At 41.3% G+C, this 19,587-nt stretch overlaps 1 protein-coding gene across 2 annotated transcripts in view; it reads right to left on the reverse strand.

The window, feature by feature from the left end:
• man1a2 (mannosidase, alpha, class 1A, member 2) overlaps positions 1-19,587 on the reverse strand; it is a 119,850-nt gene that overhangs the window by 42,427 nt on the left and 57,836 nt on the right. For both annotated transcript variants that reach the window (XM_015043580.1, XM_015043581.1), the window contains exons 5-6: positions 14,767-14,885; positions 6,578-6,658 (exon numbers count right to left, since the gene is read on the reverse strand). In XM_015043580.1, coding sequence (XP_014899066.1) covers positions 6,578-6,658; positions 14,767-14,885 — 200 coding nt within the window. The remainder of the gene's footprint in view (positions 1-6,577; positions 6,659-14,766; positions 14,886-19,587) is intronic.

The following is a 19,587-nucleotide window of genomic DNA, read 5'->3' on the forward strand; positions in this document are numbered from 1 at the left end:
ATACTAGGATTGATGGATGGCTGGATGTACCCAGCCATCCATCCAGGGTGGGTAACAGACAAAAAGATGGATGGATAAACAGGGAGAGGAATGGATGGATAAACCATGTTGGCGGTCAAATGGATGGATCAGTGGATTGTTAGATTTTAAGAATTTATGGCCTTTATTGACAATAATCAGTCAATAAATGGGTAGAGGGAGTAGGACATGCAGCAAAGGTCTAAAGGTCAAACCCCAATGGTATAACGGGAACTAATGAGATGTCTGTGTTTGAGGTGCCCACTCTACTAATACAATTTGACACAGATTGATCTTCTAAAGACTGAGATGAAGTGAGATGAAGGTTTCCTTACTCTACATTATTATTACACTTATCCAGACATGGAAAAGACTCAAAGTCCAAACTTTTCCAAAATGCTCATGAATACTGATTGCAGCTCCATCACCATCATTAGCAGAGTGAACTTGTAGCTCTTTTTGCAGTTCAGCCGCCTTCATTTATAGCAAGTTCCAAGTTCCAGTTTTAGGTTTTTTCACATCATGGCTTCATAAACTCTCTACAAACCAAATCAGGAGAGCACCTACAGCTTAAATGCAAATATTGCTTGGCTTTTTTTCCTCAGCTGAATAAGCCTGGCAGGGTGTGAAAACAAGAAAGAAAAACGTTTCTAAAGAGTCAAGATAGGAAGATGAATGCGTCGTTCAGTGATTAAAAACAGAGGGACAATGAAAAACACCTCTTGTTTGGAGGTTTTATTAGAATCAGAGCCCACCCACACAATGTCCATGGATAAAAAACCAGATATAAATCCTTTTGCTTTGAGAGATTTGCTCTGACCTTGGGTACAGCATGCAGACATGCTGAGGGGAACACACACACACACACAAACACACACACTTGAGAACTGAGTCATTTGTGCAAATAACAGTGCTTTCTCCAGCTCTATAATTGAAGCATTAATACAACACCAGAAGGCCTTTCTATAAGTGCTCTCCTCGCTCTAAAGAAACAATGCCTTAACTTCACATACTAACAATGGACGATTGTGCTGCTAACATAACGCTGCTACAGACCATTGTACACATCTGGTAGTCCAATTTCAGAACAATCAGCAGTGTCCTTACATGTGGACAACTTCTGCTATTAGCAGTTCAACAGTTCACCCTTACACAATGGAGCAGTACCTTTGAGGAACTGGACCTGTAACATTACATTTAGATTTCCTAGTTGCACTCAACCAGTTGAAAGGTTTGTTGCGGTTTTTTTTGTTACATTTGGTGTTATGATCCTAATTCTACTGACTAAACAAATTAAATTTGTCGTTTATACATGTTTGACAAAGTTTATGTAGCAAAAAAAAAAAAAGCTGTTTAAATCAATTCGGTACAGTCTTTCTGTATCGGATCGGAATCGGCCGATACTGAACCTCAGATATCTGTATTGGTATCGAAAGTGAAAAATGTAGTTCAATTTTTTGAAATTTTTGCACATGAACAACTAGCTCAAAGAAATATTAAGAAAATTGATGCATGTTAAAAAAGAAACTCAAACTGATTTTTTTTTACCAGTTATCTGAAAGAAATCATGTTCATAATCTTAGCTGACTCAAAACATTTCGTCTGATTATTAGACGGTGAAAAAATGATTACCAATCCGTTCGTAGTGAATGAAAATACCTGGTTTCAACTTTAAATTTTGAAGTAGTTTTAAACTTTTACATTTCTCGTCTTTACAGAGTAACATAATTATAACCAGTGGAAATCAGCTGGTAAAATAGTCGGCTCAGAGCCGCCAGACGTCTGGTTGTAGTTGGGCAACTGCAGCTTTAAAACACAAACATTTCATTAAGATTAATGGGTGCCAGTCCTTTATTTTGCACATCATTACCATCTGTGCTTTCCTGACGCAACATAAATCCAAATTCATCCTTCTAGTATCCAAGGGAAAAGCGATTAAGCTTTCCTTTCAGCCGACGTAAAATTTTAGCAATCTAAAAAGATGCAACTTTTCACAATATGTTATACATCGATACAGGCAATCGTCCCATTCCTAGTTATAATCGTTTTACTGAAAATATAACCACAAAAGTAACTATAACTAGTATTTGCAGCAAAAAAAAAATTCTGTGTTCTTGTCCTCAGTTTTAAACAGTTTCTCTTTTTTCGACACTCAAACTTTAACTCTCATCACAGAAAATGAAGCCACTTGTGATTTCTGTTGCCAATTCTCCACATTACATCTAAAAGTGGCAACAGGAACAATGTTGTATTACGTTTAAATGCAAATGAGAAGAAATCTCTGATCCATGCATTCTGCTTTATGCAGGCAGGCGGGTGGAAAGTTCAAGATAGAAGTGATGAAAACAAGAGAGCGGAGGGAAAATGAAGCATGACCGTAGGGGGAAAAAACATGGTGGCGACGGTGGAGGAAAATAACACAGAGACAAAGGAGAAAAGCTAGAGAGACACGGGAGTAAACACAATCCATCACTGCTGCTCCGAGATCTCTCCGAGACCCGATCCACTTCCTCCTGAATACTGATCTCCTGCTCTTCCTCTCTACATGACGCCGCTTTTCGTCTCCCATCTGTATTTCTTTTGCCACAGCCAATCGGTCTCTGTTCTCCTCGTCCCTAATTAGTTTTCCCCCCTTTGCATCAGATCTCTATTTGTTCTAAAACAAATAAAACCATCTCAACCTTCCCGTTTGCCTGATGGCAGGATTAGAGCCAACCATTTGGGCGTTTATTTATTAAATTTTGTTTTTTTGGTGTAGCCGCTGGCAGCTTTGGAAATGTGTGGTAGACCTGACTAAAACCTGCGAAATGTTATTCACATTTAATAATGAGCGGCTGCAGATGAAACGCAGCGCAGAAGCCAAAGGGGAAATTTGCAGATGGTGGCTGAAGACGGAGAGACGAGCTTGTGTGGGAGAAACATCAAAACTCTAAATGAGCCAAGAAGCCTCTCCAACGCAGAGCCGGACTCGGTTCAGCCGCTTCGCCCAAATCCGCCCACTACAGCACGGCTCCCTCTGGTTTTTAGACTCTTTAAGATCTGCTGTGATGTCAAAGACTGACAGGAGGCCTTAAAAAGTAGGACTCAACCCCGTCGACCTCCGACACATTTCATCACCTCAAACTTAAACGGATTTTATTTTACTGCAACCTCAGATCTCCAGGTGAGATGTTTTTATCAGTAGGCAAAGTTTGCTGAAACAGGTTTCGCAGAGATGAGCCATGTTTCCATCCAACTGTCATGCGAATTTTGAGTGAACTTTTAAAATGTTGCAAAACATTTTAAAGAAAATGTTAATTAGATCATTAGAACGGAACACACATCCCAGAAAAATTTAAAGTGATCCCCTCGGAACTGAAGGTCTGGATTTCTAAAATATTCCAAGTTTGGTGCCTCTGGTAAGGTGCAGACAAACCAGTTCTTGGGAATGTTAAATACACCAAGAGTTATTCGCAAAATGTGTTTCCATGTCCTCTTTACTGAATTCAGTCGTTTTCAGAAAAGCCAAAAATGACCTCAAGCAAGTGTAAAAACGTCTCAGCAAAACTGAGAAAGTAGTTTTGGATTTTGCCGTTTCCAACAACCTTTTCGAACGTCGTACTTCAAAATGCGCATGGATCAATTTTCCTCTGCATACCAGGCTGGCTCTAGCGACAACTGTCGCTAAATTTCATTTGAAAACAAACAACGATTTTTGAAGAAAAAAGGAGTGATTTTAAATTCTGTGTTGGTTCTTAACTTGTGTAGTGACCATTTGTCCAAGAGAAAAAAAACAATTCAGACTGATTAAAGGCGAATAGAACTCAAATAGTCACTTGTATTATGGATTACATATACATAATGTTATTTCATAGCATTTCATTTATTATTTCATTATGCTACATTCCATTGTCATAATTAAAAGAAAATATTAATATTTTCTTTTAAGTATTGGTTTACAAAAGTCAGAGAGTTCAACTTAGTCTCAGGATGAAACTATCGGGCCAGAGTGATGACAACTGACAGTTGCTGTTCTTAAAGGGACAGTGTTATTTATGTTCCATGCATATAGTTCAATTTTATAGCACAAGTAATTGTTACCGTCGTTAAAAAAATCAAATATGATTTGAAAAACATCTGACTTTGTAATTTAACGCCTTGAAATTGGGTCTCTGTCTCTTTAAGAAACTCCTGCTCTTTCTGAAACTCCACTTTCAGGAAGTCGTCACAACATGGCTCCTTTATCAAACCATTACCAGCGTTTCACTAAGAAGTACCTCAGATATTGAGCTCAGCAAGCTAATTGCTGCTGGCTAGTCTGAAGGAGCAGACTGAAGGAGTTTATGAGGTTGGGCTGCTCTGTGAGGCAGAAGCTTGGAAACTGCAGCTGAGGAGGAGCTTTGTTCCTGAAGATGGACTAGGTCCAACAAGGCGCTTTGAACAGCTGAATGGTTGCCATGGAGATTAAAGGATTTCATGAATATAGGCAACACTCCAGATCTGGTTTTGATACGAGAACAACACAATGACATGATGTAAAGCACAGAAACGTAAACCTTACATAATAAATGTTATTTCAGTAGGTCAGAGCTAAATTATCATATGCAATCAGCTGCTGCATCACCTCCTGCAGCAGAGCGCACAGCCTCTCACTCAGTTCGAAGCCTGATCTGGCAGTGTGTAACCTGGCTGAGTAGGTACGCTCTCCAGGGAAGAGTGTGTTGCCAAGGACGTGTTGCCAAGGATGCTTAGAGCGGTGCCTGGCAGATTATTACCACCGCTGAGGACACGAGGCCCAGCGCCGGGGGACTGCTTTAACAAGGTCGGGCTGCACAACTGCAGGAGCGCTGAGAGTGTGGAGCCCGGCGGAAAGGGAGGGGGGGAGTGGCAGCTTCCGGGTCGCTAGATGATCTGCCTCACATTTGCTTACTGTTTTTTTTTTTTTTTTACTATTAACAAAGGGGTACATAACGACTCCCCTGAGATGAAGCCGTCTCTCTGCTGCAGGCCGACTGCACCAGTTGGGAGGGCTAAGTGCCTTGCTCAAGGACGTGTCCACTGAGAGTGAAGAATCAGTTCCTCCTGCTTTTATCGTCCCTCAGCTATTCATCATTGTCATTCCCTCATTTTTTTATCAGTAACAATCACCTCCAAACATCCTCCACTCATCTTCACAGTCCCAGCGCACCTCTCCCCTCTGCTCCCTCCATCACTGTCTTTACCTCCCACGCTTCATATCCTTCCTTTCCCACCACCCACTGCTTCGGTTATTACTCTAGTGGGCAATGATGAATGTTTGGGTGAAGAGGGCGGAGCTGACTGAGTGAAGGAGACGGAGGTGTGGGGATCTGGTTTGCAGGGAATTGGCTAATTTTTGTTTGTCAGTTCAAAAAACTCTAACCTGCCACAGTAGGCAGGAAATGCCTGCGGTGAAGGCATTTCCTTCACTGCATACCTGCGCAAACTGGAATTACAAAAACGAGCTCGCCTAATGGAAACACGACAATTTCAAAAAAGAAAACATGTTTTTCAATAAAAAGTTTTTGCGCTAGGATAAAGTGGCTATTCGGATGGATCGAAATTAGCATATTTTCCAAAATTACAACATTAACTTTTCTGGATCACAAGTTACATGATCAACGACCAGATGTTACTACTGGCGGAAAAGACGAAGAAGACGACAGGAAGTGGATGGAGGATGATGGCGTGGTATGCTTTTCTAACGACTCATCACATACAGGTGTGACTTTAATCAAGTATCTTATATAACGGAAACATTGCAATTGCGAAATTGTGCTTTTTTTTGACAAAGTTCTGCGCAGTCGTAATGGAATCGAGCTGTTGATTCATGAAAGGCTGCAGAGCCTATAAATGACTGAATAGTTGTTTTCATGTCAATCTTCATAAATTTAAACCAGTTTATAAGATAAAGATGCAATATCTACTTTTTGATTTTTCCAAAGCAGAAAATGTTTCTGTTTGTGAATAAATAATCGGTGCTTTAGATGTTTGATCCTCAACCATTTACAATACAGCTAAATAGTTTTATTTAGATGTACGTTTCTTTTTTTCTTGTGGGGAAAAAAAGGAGAAACATTCATTTTAGAGGGAAAAAATTAAAAATTGCAATAACTCAGTAGGTAACTTCCTGCCTGGTTTTTTCCCATGTAGACAGTCTCTTTCAGAGCAAATGTGGGTTTAAAATCTGTAACAAGATGAACTTCAATGTCATTCAAGGTCTGGGGAGACGACCTGAAAACATTTCTTCTGATTCTTATAATTTCTCCAATGCTACTAACGAGGACGAAAGCAAAATCTCATTTATTTCAGTATTGATTTGGCAAAAAAAAAGAAAAAAAAAAGACTGCATTTATCAAGTAACGTTAGTTGGACAAACTTCACTATAAATCTGTTTTCTCCTATAATTTTGTTTTCAAATCTCAGAGGCAAGTAGAAAAAAAGAAAAAAACGCTCAAGCTCTGACATTTTCACCCACTTACTTGAACTGACCACATTTCTAACAGATGCAAAGACGATAACATTCGAACCAAAGTCACAGTGAAAAGCGCAAGACACTTACTTCCTGTCCAGAGAGGTAGTACGCTGCTAAGAGTCCCCCAATGAACCGAATGTTGACCTCGAATACAGACACCTCGGCATTCTGGGAAAACGAGAGAAACAAACTGAAGATACAGAAAAATCATGGCGAACATGTAAACACTTTAGCTCGCTGTGAGTGACAGGAGCATCACAATGGCAACAAATATCGTCATAGCAACATGCAAAACTATTGTCGTCCAATGTTTTCACATCATTTTGCAGCTTTGGAACGCATCCCTCCAAAGACTTAAGGAATTCATCTTCACATACTGAAATGTAACGTTGCTCGCAGAAGATAAGCGCTTAGGGTTCATGAATGCAGCTTAAAGACCGATAAGTGTCACTTCCTGTTACCTAACGCGGTTTCTGAAGCTTCTCTTGTCCTATATTCACCGACTGTGAGATTTCTGCCCTTTTATGTCAGGACTTGTAATAGGCTGCTCGACGCTACAGCTGCTAAGACACCTTTACAATAAACTTATCTAGTGAAAAAAGGAGTTTCTTGTTAAGCTCCATCTCATATTCAATCATTTCATTATCAGTAGATTGCCGTTCTCTCACAGAACGGAGCGGTTCACCCGTTCTTCCTTTGAACAACCTCCCTCTATCTCATGATCCGTGAGCCGTTTGAAGCAGGACTGATTCTGGGCTTTTGACTGGAAGAGATCAGAATCGCTCCCTAAACAAAGGAGACCTCTTGCCTTTGATGCTCTGCTAGATTTGGGTCTTTTTTTTCTTCTTCTTGCATTCAATGAGCAGAACGCAGACACCTTCACCAAAGATGCATCTTGAACTTTCCTTTACATTCAGAGTTAAAGAAGGACTATAAAAGTACAAGCCACTTAATTCTCTTATATCCTTGCCTGCACAGCAAATCAGTAAATTTTTGGTTGAGAAGTTGAAGCTGCTCTGCATGACAGTGTATTAGGGTCACTGTAGATGGAAAAAAACTAAAAATCTGAAATTAAGTGTAAAAGTGTAAACCTTTTGACTTTTGGAATGTTTCTCAGTTTAAATAAAAAGTTTGACTTTTGGATCAGAGAAATTTCCGAGCTTTTTCCTAGAAAATATCCGAGATCAATCTCAAAATGTCTGAATTTCTCATCGGAAAGTTTCTCTTTTTTTTTTCTTTCAACAATGGTTCTAATATGCCGTCATAGCTCTGTTAAGTAGCCCGGCTGAATCAATGCTGATAACTTAAGTAGTTTGTTAAGTGTTTATATTTCTAACCACAGCTGCATAAAATGCATTTTGCATCCAACACCGAATTCTGTTTGGACAGTCTCTCTTTCCCATTCTGGTATGGCCCCGCCATCTTTATTTCTGTACCAACTGGTTCCGTTTAAGGACGACCAGCAGCACCCTCTTCTGTCCGGAGGCCAAACTACAAGACTAAAATAGGGTCAGAGCGGACATTTTTAGTTAATCAAAAATTTGAACTAATTTTAATCTACCAAACCATTAAATCGACAAATAATTGTAAGTCGATTAACTCATTCAAATATTTAAAATGGAGTAAAAAACTACAAAGAATGATGCAGAAATATGGAGACTATATTCAACATGCCATGTCTTTTTTATAAATCTAAAGCTAGGTCTCCTTATTCAGTTCAATCAGTGTTGTCCACAGATGCATTCAAGAGTGGAACAACCTCTAGTAGACCTTTAAACGTAATGACGACTTTTTTTTTTTTTTTTACATGATAAACTCAAAGTGAGTTCAGCTCTAAGTGGCTCTAGTTGGAAGAGTAGGTCACATGAAAGTTGAGAAAGTTTTAGAGCAAATGTCTGTAACATTTCTGCTAAAGGCAAAAAAAACATGGTGGCTGCAGTGTGTCTGGGCATGTGGCTCAGTCTGTTCTGCTCACACTTGTCTGTCTCTGTGGGGATGTTATTGATAATGCATGCCTGCTCCCTCTCTTCTAATTGAAGAGCTTACGCCCCAACTATCCAAACTGATAGAACATGGGACGTTCCGTCAGCACCACGGTTGGTTGCTCCTACGTGGAGCCTGCTGCAGGCGGGGAGTTGCACCAGCTGTGGGCTTGCAGGCGCACCAGAGATAAGCAAGGGAATGAATTTGCTCCCAACAACCAAATAACAAATAAAAACCCACAAAGTGGTGTCATCTCCAGAAAACAAAACAGGACTACTCAGCAGTTTGTGAGGACCGAGTCCTTAATGAATGAACCTCCAGCCGTTTGCCAATCATGGAAACATTGTAGGGAGGCAGAAAAATGGGGAAAGAGAAGACTATTCTGGGATATGAGAGGCATCTTCTCACCACCTCTTCTTAAATCTACCTCCACAAAGACGAAGAAAGAAAAACAAAGACAGACAAAGACAGATCCAAGGAAATAAAAGACAGAAAAAAGACAGAACTGCACATAATCAAAGAGATAGAAAGAAAGAGACAAAAATAAAAAAATACAAAGACAGACAAAAAGAAATAGACAAGGAAATGGGCAGAAAGAAAAATACGGCAAGACAAAAAAAAAAGCTTTTATGTGAAAGAAGAGACTGAAATAGCAAACTGGCTCGCACAGTATACAAAGGCATAATTAATATGTCATATGATACCTGTAAGTTTTACTTCATTTCATGAAAAAAGATTATTTCAGAATATTTAGGTGGTAAATGATGAACATGAAAGGAAATTGGAGGTTGTTTAAGGTGAACACACGCAGTGATGTGTCCAAACAGGTTGACTCTTCTATAGATACACCGTCAATTCGCTCTGTAGTGTTCCTGAAAAGTCCAGGAAGTACCATATCTCTCATTCATAACTAGAAGACTAAATCTGACATAAACTCGGTCAGATTTGATGACAATTGAGGAATGTGTCAGCCAGGCGTCTCAGCCAAAATACTCAATTCAGCAGCAGCTTATCAAGCCAGGTGGCAAGGAAACCAAGCAGACTGGGGATTTTTTTTCCCACTGACAATCGTCTGTCGCAGGTAACGAAAAGCTGCGAACGGAAAGGGGAATGACAGGGACACGAAGCTTAGCAGAGTCAAAGATTACAGCTTTAAATGCGTCAAACCATCACAGTTCATTTCAGGGGCGCCGAGTGGCAAAACGGTTAGAGCAGGAGACCCGAGTTTGGTTCCTTTACTGTACGTCTTTCCCCCCGTCCTGGACTGGCAAGAATGGACTCGACAGCTCGAGATAATTTCTCCTGATCTACTGCTTCGGCCGATCTAACTCCTCACCCTCAGACGGGTGATTGATGAGATTGTTAAGCAAGTCTATTAACCTGGAGGCTGAAGGTGGATGCAGACCTCCTGCCGACGCATCCATCAGGTGAAGTCGAGCTACGGTGTCAGGGTCCAACCTGGACACTTGACAGTCCTCGTTGTGCTCACTGCCAGCATGGCAGCTATTCAATCAATCATGATTTGTAAGGTTTGTGGACGGGGTGATAAGCAGGTCTAATTCAAATTTAATGATGAGACAATATGATGTTGTTGGTTTAAAAATCATCAAAATACATTAAAGATCTGCTGCTGTTGTTTCAACTTCCAGACCTCTGAGGTCTTCTGGTTCTGGGGATGCAAAGCAGAACCAGAACCAGCATTCAGCTTCAATCTGGAACAAACTACCAGAAAACTGCAGAACACCCAAAACACTGAGTCCCTTTAAATCAACACTAACAACCAACCTGTTTAAAGTTGCTTTAAACCATAATAAACGAAACATTAACCAACATATCTGATGTGTACTGATGATTTTATTGATGGCACTTGACAAAATGTTACTGATTTTGTCGAGTGTTCACAACCGTTGACTATATGATTGATGCTTAGGATATTTTCACAATGTGAGCACATTGATCTGCCTTGTTGCTGAAATGTGCAATACAAATAAACTTGACATGACTGCACTGATGAAGAAGGTGGAAGACAGTAGGTGGATAACTGAGGGACCACTGCCCTGCGTGTCTTATGTGTTTCTCTTCTGCAACACACCTGACTTGAATAAGTGAGAAATTAAAAGGCTTCTACAGCAAGTGAGACAGAAAACATGCAGGACAGTGGTCCATGAGGACGGACTTGAGAAACACTGGCTGAGACCAAAATAAGATTAAACAGTTTAAGGTCACAAAGACACAAAAGAAGAAGCATGAAAGTCGGTAGAATCAAGAAGGGGAATGCTGCTAGGACTAGAGGTCCTGTTGGTGGAGAAGACCAACCAACCAATGGAAAAGTTTGGTTGGTACACAAGAGAGATGGATGGAGAGAGTAAAGCCAGGACAGAGCCCGACTTCAAGGGTGATTTTTCAAAGAAGCAGAGCTGAAGGAGTGAAGGTCAGAGGTTGATGGTGAGACCTGCTGAAAGGCACCAACATAAAGACAGAGCTGGAGATGTTCAGAGTCCCACTGGGAGCAAAACGGACACGAGTCCATCAGAGCAAAAGTTCATGTCAAAGAGACTGGAGAGGAAGTTCGAGAAGAACGGCGGCTCATGCAGACGGTTGGTGTGACAGAGGAGGACGCCGGCGGAGAGAGATGGAGGCAGAGGAGTTACCGTGGTGACCCCCTGAAGGGAGAAGCCAGGAGAATTACAGTGCCTCTTGTGCAGGCACAGAAGAGTAATTAAACTAGACTAGGAGTGATGCTTTCAATTGCCTAAATGGAAATCCAAACTGCCAGCCTTGGAGCTCTTTAATGCGGGCCGGACACAGCTGCAACCTTTAGGGCTCAAACGATCTGTGATGCAAGAGCTCAACCTGATGCCATTCCTGATTACACTGCCAGGCCTCTGTGGCTGTTCAGACTGCCATCCATCCAAACCTGATTAGCAAAGGACCACGACAGCAGGAAGTAGCTCTGTCGCAACAAGCAATTAATCACATAATAGATTGAAATGAAATTTATCATTTCCATTCTGATGGCTGATACTTTTTTTTGAAGGGTAGTTTTCCTTATTTATTGTTTTTGTTTGCTGTGCTTCACTTTGAATATTTAAAATGTCTTCTAGTTTTAGTGTGGATTGTTCTGTACAAAAATAAAGGGTAACACTTTATTTGAAGGGGTGTTCATAAGACTGACATGACACCGTCACAAACATGACATAACACCTGTCATGAACATGAAGGAGTCTTTAAGAATGTTTAGGACTGTTGTCATGAAGTGTCATTCAGTAAATAATGACACTTTTAATGCAAAGTTGCTCTAAATGTTGCATTAAAAGTGCCAACTTTGCATGATTTTGTAAATTATAATTTAATGCAAAGTTGGCACTTTTAATGCAACATTTAGAGCAACTTTGCATTAAGTGTCATTATTTACCGAATGACACTTCATGACAACTGTCCCAAAAATTCATAAAGACTTCTTGATGTTCATGACAGGTGTTATGTCATGTTTATGACAGTGTCACGTCAGTCTTATGCACACCCCTTCAAATAAAGTGTTACCAAATAAAGTTTATTAGAGTCTGAAAGAGCAAACTCACATTATTATGCCCGTAACACTTGAAAATGGTCTCCAAACAACAATATTATCATCATTTTATTATCATCCAGTAAAATCTGTTATTGAGACAAGACTTGTACTTGCATATTTATGCAATTATTTTATTTGAAAATGGTCTTAAAACTACAATATTATCATTTATTGCAGTAATATCTGGGACAATTTATGGTCCAGTAAAATCTTTTATCGTGACAGGCCTAGAGGTCGAGTGATGTCATCCTAATAAACCCAAATCTTTCCATCATGCTGCACCATCTGAGAGAAACACCCAACTCTCCTCTGCCTAATGCATGCAGGTATGAATCCGAGTCCTTAATGAACGCAGTGACACGCCTCCCTCCTCCTCCAGCTTAAGCTTCAAGCCTCATCCCTCTCTTCTCCTCCCTCTCCATCCCCTAATCTCTCCTCTTCACTCCCTCTTGTAGAATCAAAGAGGCTCTCTTCCTCTTCTGCTGCCTTCTTAATGCTTCACACCAGAATGTTTGCATCCCTCTCCACTTGCGTCCTCCTGTTGCTGTCGGGCTGCCGCCGACCTGGGTGCTGGTGTTTCCAGAAGCAAGTTTTAAATTTTAATAGATCTTTCGATTTGACTGCCAATCCAAGACTGAAAAAACAAGTCTTTCCCTTCAACACATTTCTACTCCTTCCTTTTTAGTAACTCTCATAAGGCTTTTCTCTCTCTGACGGCCAATAGACAGCATCTTTGACCTTTAAAACCCAACTGCTGGAGTTTGTGTCAAACCTACCCTCATCAATGTTGACTCATAGCACAAAACTGACATCTTCTCATTAAAAAAAACAAAAAAAAAACTCATCCTTGGCTATGTCTTGACCTTGCTCCTTCCATTCATGGCTTGACCACAGTGATCTGGAGGTTAATTAGCCCTCCAAGTGTCAGGCTGGTAGAGCCGCCTCTGCCTACCTGCCCTGCGACTGCCTCAGGAGGGAGACTAACAAGCTCGGTAGTCAGTCGATAGAAAAGGAGGGATGAAGCGGAGGCAGAGAGAGGTGAAGAGATAACCAAATGTGGGCAGTCAAATTGTGGTTGACGGACAGGGGGGAGTCGAGAAAATCACAGGAAGAAGCAAAAAAAGGATTCATGTGATTTAAAATGAGATTTATTTCCACACAGGTGGACTCTGTTTACCAACTACATGTGATTACAGGGTTTTTTCACACCTGATAGTCGGGTAGACTGGGTTCGATTGAGAACTAAAATTGCAACATTTGCAACATTTTTCAGTTGGTACGGTTCGCTTTCACACGGCACTGGGTCAGAAGAACCAAACAATTTCAACAACATATTTCCTCCTCGCCTGCGGTGGCACTGCACCAAAAACAACATAAAACCTCTGAATAAGTCACAGAGTGCAACTTCCAGTGTGGGACTGTGTGAAGAAATCACAACAGGAAAGTCATCTTACAATGTCAAAAGGAAATGCATGCAAAACTGTACATAGCAGTTATTAATATTGGCTATTTATACTGGTCCAAATTTTCATGTCGATGTTCCCCTAAAATAAGCTTATTTTTGCCCCACTCAAAAAAAACTTCACAACTATCTGAAAACTTAAAATCACAATAAATCAATTCAAATTAAAAAATAACAGATTCCAAAATGAAATTTAATTGAATTTAAAAAAACAAAAAATAAGTAAATAAAAAAAAAAACGTATTAAAGTACATGCTTTTCATGGACCAAAATGTGAAAAAGTGTGAGATTTGTAAGTTCTCTTAGAAAAGACTGCATGACAGGAGGAGAAGATAAAAAAGACACATGAGTTTAGGAACAAGACAGACCGTAGGGCGGAGGAACAAAGAACACAATGCAAAGAAGGACTGCTGTTTGTAGAGGGGGAAAAACTGACAGTCCAACAGATGGAGAATAAAAAGACGAGACGGACGTAGCAGATGAGGAGGGAAAAGAAATAAAAAATCAAACTGTTAACATTTAGTATTACTGAGAAGAAGAAACGGTAGGCAGAGTGAACATTACACCCAAAAAAAAAGAACATTTCAGCAGAGAAAAGCAACTATAAAAGGTTAAAGAAAGTTATAAAAGAGAAACATAAAAAAAAGGAGACATCTGGTAACAAAAGGAGAACTGGAGCAGGAAATAAATCAGATGAGCCGGAGAGAGGATTGACAAACCCTGAAAATTTCGCATACCTACAATACTGATTTAAAGCCTAATCAAAAATAAATATGACTAAGATTCGTCTTAATGGTTAAGCAGCCCAAAGTGATGCGTCTTATTGTTTCAGTTCTTCATGACAACATGACATGTCACTGAAATGATTCTACCCTAAATGGGGCAGATTACCTCAGAGGTGACGGTGGGGTGTTAACAAGGGAGAAAACAGAGGCTTCATCCATCACAGCCTGGCAACATCTGCATATTATCAGATAATTGCACAAAATGGCTTGTTGCAAGCCCAACAAATTAGCATGAGTTAAAGTCAATCAGGCACGGCTCCATCACAGCCAGCAGGTAACTGAATAGATTGGCAAAACGAAAGGAGACGCTTGGGATTTCATTTCTTTGGCGAAAATCCTCTGAATCAAACAGCAGCTCGTGTTTCTGTAACAAGCAAAGTCTACGGCTGAATATATTCTCCCAAAAAAGGAAGTCCCCAATTTAATAAAAGCTCCTAAGACAATTTTGCAGAGTAGAAGGAAGGTTGTTGCTCACCACACTGAAGTCCAGATTCTGCTCGATCCACTCCTGGCCGTCCTTGAACTCTTCATGTAGACCCATGATGTACAGGGTGTCCAAGGCGTCCACGATGGTCGCCCCGAGCTGGGAATTACCTGGACAAAACACACCCCAACGTCAGGTTCACCTGTACAGTCACACCTGGACAGGACATGGACCACTAATGCCAGGGGTGGAAATTGGCACCTGCCACGGGTCAAATGTGAGGATCTCATGATGTAATAAAAGAAAAAGTCTACTGAAAATATCCATCGACTGGGACGGCCCATTGGTTGATTTTACTGATGGACTTTGGGCTAATCCATTTCATCTGACTGGAGGTGAAGAGAGATGAGTGGATACCTGGTGGGGCGGGAACAGAAAAGCTGCAAGAACAAAGGCTAAAAAGAAAAATAACTAGAGACACATCTTCACTACATACCATCTGGGAACGTTGTACCCAGAATCTTTAAATGCTCAATATAAGAAATTACCAGACTTATTTTTAAGCTGCTACTGTGATGAAGAGTTCCTTTTTACATGGATAAATGGTCTTAGTATGGGCATACTTAAGGTCTTGCATAAACGGTGTACTCTATAAAACAGTGAGAAGACATGTCTAGCAAAGTTTCTTTGACATGCACTTTCATTTCAAGATGAGAACTGTGACACCGACTCCCTCCCCCAAGATAAAGAGAGTGGTGAAACAACGTATCAATTTTTGAACATGGGTTCTCCTCCTCTTTGTGGGCTGTTGTGCTTTATTTTAACTTTTGAAACAAGAAATAGAAGCCAAAAAGTAAAGAAAAAAAGTTTGGGAATGTTAAGAGTTCTGTAACTTGTTAAAATTTGATGTTAATTATTAAAAAGGCGATATTATGCGTCTTCAAAGCACAGTGTCATTAGAACTCCACAGATATCTTTTCTGGTTTAATCTTTATAGTAGGTCCCATCATATTGACGTCTGCCTCGAGGTTTTGTCTCCAGGCTTTTCTTAGACAGCCTCTCTTTTGCTTGCCATGGGGGTTCTGCCTGAGAGCCTGTTTGCTGTTGGCAGATCGCAAAGGTTGTCCTACCCAGTGTACAGAATCCTACTGAGACGGCTGATCAGGAATGTCTGGTTTTGTCTATTTGAAGCTTTCAGAAAGACAAATCCTCCAGATTTCAGCCTCATGCAGCGGTAATGAAGTCACACGGGAGTTGAAAAGTTGGATCTTAAGGTCAGGGTCAGCTCTCTCGATGCCCAGACATTCTTGAGCTGAACAAAGGCGACTCCTGGTTTGCCGGATGTCTTGACATCTGCAGGTGTTCCACCTGGCTGGTTGATAATGAAAGACAGTACTTCTTCCTCCAGAGGACTACCATTTAGGGTGATTGGGTTGATGCAACTGGCGTTGATCAGAAGGATTTTGGTTTTCTCCTTGTGGATGATGAGACCAATCTGTGCCGATATGGCTCCTGGAATACCGGTCTCAGACCCATGATGAGACAGGTATTGTTTTGTGATAAAAACGTAGCGAGAGTGATCCTATCAGATCAGCATTTGTTACATTTCAATGGTAAAAGCTGAAGGCATTGCCCGTTACGTCCTGCATCCTTTCCTCTCGGCAACTGTATGCAACACTAGATTTCCCAAACCTCTCCACCATCCCTTCTTATCCATGACTCCATTCAGAAGCCCAGCTTCATGCAGCCGCTGCAGCATTATTGTCGTCATGGAGCAAAGCCTCTAAATCTCTAAATATACACTGCAGTCAGGCAGGCGGCAATAATGGCAGGATGTCCTGGCTGTCTTCCTGACTGATTGGCTTTGGCTGCTAATGGAGCAGATACCCCTGTTCTGCGGCGCAAAATCCCGCTCAGCTTCCATCCAGTCTGTTGCTTTCAACTGCAGCTACGCTTAAAAATCAGAACCGAGACGAAGATATGGAGTTAGAGGACTATGGCTAAGTAAAAGGAGTGCGGCAGGACTCGTAAAACCTTTTGTTCTCTCCACAAACCTGGCTTTCATGGAAAAGTGGAAGCAAGACCACCACCTTTCCCATGTTGAACTTTTTAAATCAAAGCCCAGTGAGAATCTGTGGCAAGACCTAAAAACAGATGTTCACAGCAGCAGAGTTTGAACTATTTTGTGGAGACGAATGGGAGAAAACGTGATCTCTGGATACACAGAGCCAGTGAAGACAGAGTGGAATGGAGAGGTCTGTCATTGTCATCGTAGGTTCACCTCAACTGTGTGAGATGGAATCTAAAGAAATGTATAATGTATTAATTTTTAAATAATTTGTTTTATTACATGAAATAAGTTTTTGATCTAACAGAAAAATAGAAGTTACTTGAAAAAGAAAACTTTGTTTATAATTAAAAAGGTGGGACATTTCCTGCAGTTCTTGACCAGATATGGACTCACTGCAGCAGAGATTTTGGTCCAATCCAGATTGTCTCCAGATCTTTCAGGTGTCAGGGACGTTACTGGGTTCAGACTCCTGCTACGCCACTCCAGGACATTGAGGTGATTCTTACAAAGTCACTCCTGAGGTTTTCAGGTTTTGTGCTTTGAGCCAATTTTGCTGGAAGACCCACCTTCAAAGGTTTGTTGAGGGAAGGAGGTTGCTGACCGAAATACCATCATACATGACCCCATCCATACACTACTCAATTTCTAGATAGTTTCTAGTTTCGTAATACTTTCTTACGCAATGATACAACATCCTCATTAAAGTACTTTTGCAAGACATTGACCGGGAATTATTTCTATTGTTGAAATTGGTTGAAATGAACGTCTATTGTACATACCAAGCATTTCGATTAGATTCTAACAATAGCAATGTGCTGTTTAACCTTGAGAAATCCTGCAAACTTAGTGTCTTCCAACAACCTTAAGATCGCACGTAAAACAGGAATTCCTCTCTCCGTCTCCTTTCCGCTCCATCACTCACTCCGTCTTCCCATAAGCCCCTCCTCCTACCTAACCATCTGTTTGTTCTCATTCATCAATGTCAGGCTGTGTTTTCTCTAATCTTCCTTTGATTGCTCCATCCAAACTCTCCTCTTACCATCTGTACGCACGTTTTCCACACGTTTCACACTCTCGAGCGCTCGGCTCTCGCCAACACTTCCCTTTTGTCATGGTGTTATCCACCGTACTCTCCTCCCCTTCGCCCTAAACGCCGCCTTATCTCGCGTTGCGGTGCTTCTCTGCCCATGTTCACAGCTGCTGCTTTCCAAAAACGTCAGGTGCAGAAAGCCGTTGGTGCAACACGGCCTGCGTCACATGACGCTGGAGCGGCACTAATCAGAAGGCGCTTTAGGGAAGCCAGGAAGTGCTTATGTGGAACTAATTGGCCAAAATGAGGTGTATTTATTTGGGAAGCGATCGCGTCAACCTCGTCCAACACAGACACTCAAAACATAAACCCCCACTACTGCAAAACACACCGTTGTCCTTTCACAGCCTTCACTCTTTTCCCTCTGGCTATATCTGCACGTCACACCATCTCACTAACTAAAACTGAACGCTAACTCAATTCATTAGTCTCCCTCCCCCTTCGTTCCATCTATCACAATTTCACCTGCCTCTCTCTCCATTATCTCCCTCCCACTCTCTCTGTCTCCAACACTCACACCACTCTCTGGGCCCTGATGCCAGTTTCATTAGACAACAGGCTTCTGAGCTCTCTGGTGTGAATTCACACAGGGTTGAGAAGCAACGGAGAATTATTCAGGCCCCGTTCTGCCCGTCTGTTAAACCGGGGACGACAGCTGAATGGAAAGCAGAGACAAAGACCGTGATGGATGTGTCTGCGTGTTGCACGGGTGTGTTTGTGTGCTGTGAACACGGGAGGCGTGGAACATGAACCCCTTCGCATGTAGCTGCATGAGAGAAGAGGTGATCCTCTCCTCACCGTCATCCGCACTCAAACCGTTCTACCTACACAGTGTTACTTTCTCAGATACGTTACATCACTGTTACATCCCACAACACAGCACAGTTTTACAGCCTTATTCAAGTAAAAATCAACAAAGTTGATTTGATTTATAATTCTTTGGAAAGAAACAGACAAGGAAGGAATGACAGGAGAAAAGGAGAAGAAGGGCAGATGGAAGGAAAGGACGGAAGAAAGAAGACGAGGAGGAAAGAAAGAAAGAACAAAAGGAGGAAAACAAGGTGAAACAAAAAGGAGGAAGATAAGGACAGACGAAAGAAGAAAGTAGAGGGTAGTAGAACAAAAGGAATGGAAGGAGGACAAAAGAAAGTAAAGAAGGAAGAAAGGAAGGACAGTAAAACAAAACGAGGGAAATGTAAAGAAAGGGAGGAAGGAAAGGGAAGTCGAAAGTTGAAAGAAAGACAAGAGAAAGAAAAATGACAGAAAAAGAAGAAAGGATGGACAAGGTATTAAAGTAGAACAAAAGAAAGGAAACAATGGAAGAAAAAGATGGAAGCAAGTAAGTAAGGACGGCCCCGGTAGGGAAAGGAAGACATGAGAAAGAACACAAAGACGGATGGACAGAAGAAAAGGAGGAGGAATAGAGGTGGAGCGCACCCCTCAAAGGAATAAAATATGGAAAAAAGGGATTGAGGAAAGTGGTTCTCATATTTTTTCTTCTTTTCCAGGACTGAAACCAGATTCCAGACTTTTCCCAGACAGAACCAGAACCCGGTCAGAGTGACATGTTTATTTACATCCACTGAACAGGCTCAGCTGTAAATTGTCTGTTTCTACAGCCTGTGTTTCTACATGTCAGCTTCTCCTGCAGAGTGAACCGACGGTGCTGCTGCTGCTGTTAGCACACATCACTCTGTACCTGGAAGGAAAC

This window comes from Poecilia latipinna, unplaced genomic scaffold, assembly GCF_001443285.1.
Source record: "Poecilia latipinna isolate Pla-1442-1.1 unplaced genomic scaffold, P_latipinna-1.0 Scaffold640, whole genome shotgun sequence".
In the NCBI taxonomy this organism is placed as follows: Eukaryota; Metazoa; Chordata; class Actinopteri; order Cyprinodontiformes; family Poeciliidae; genus Poecilia; species Poecilia latipinna.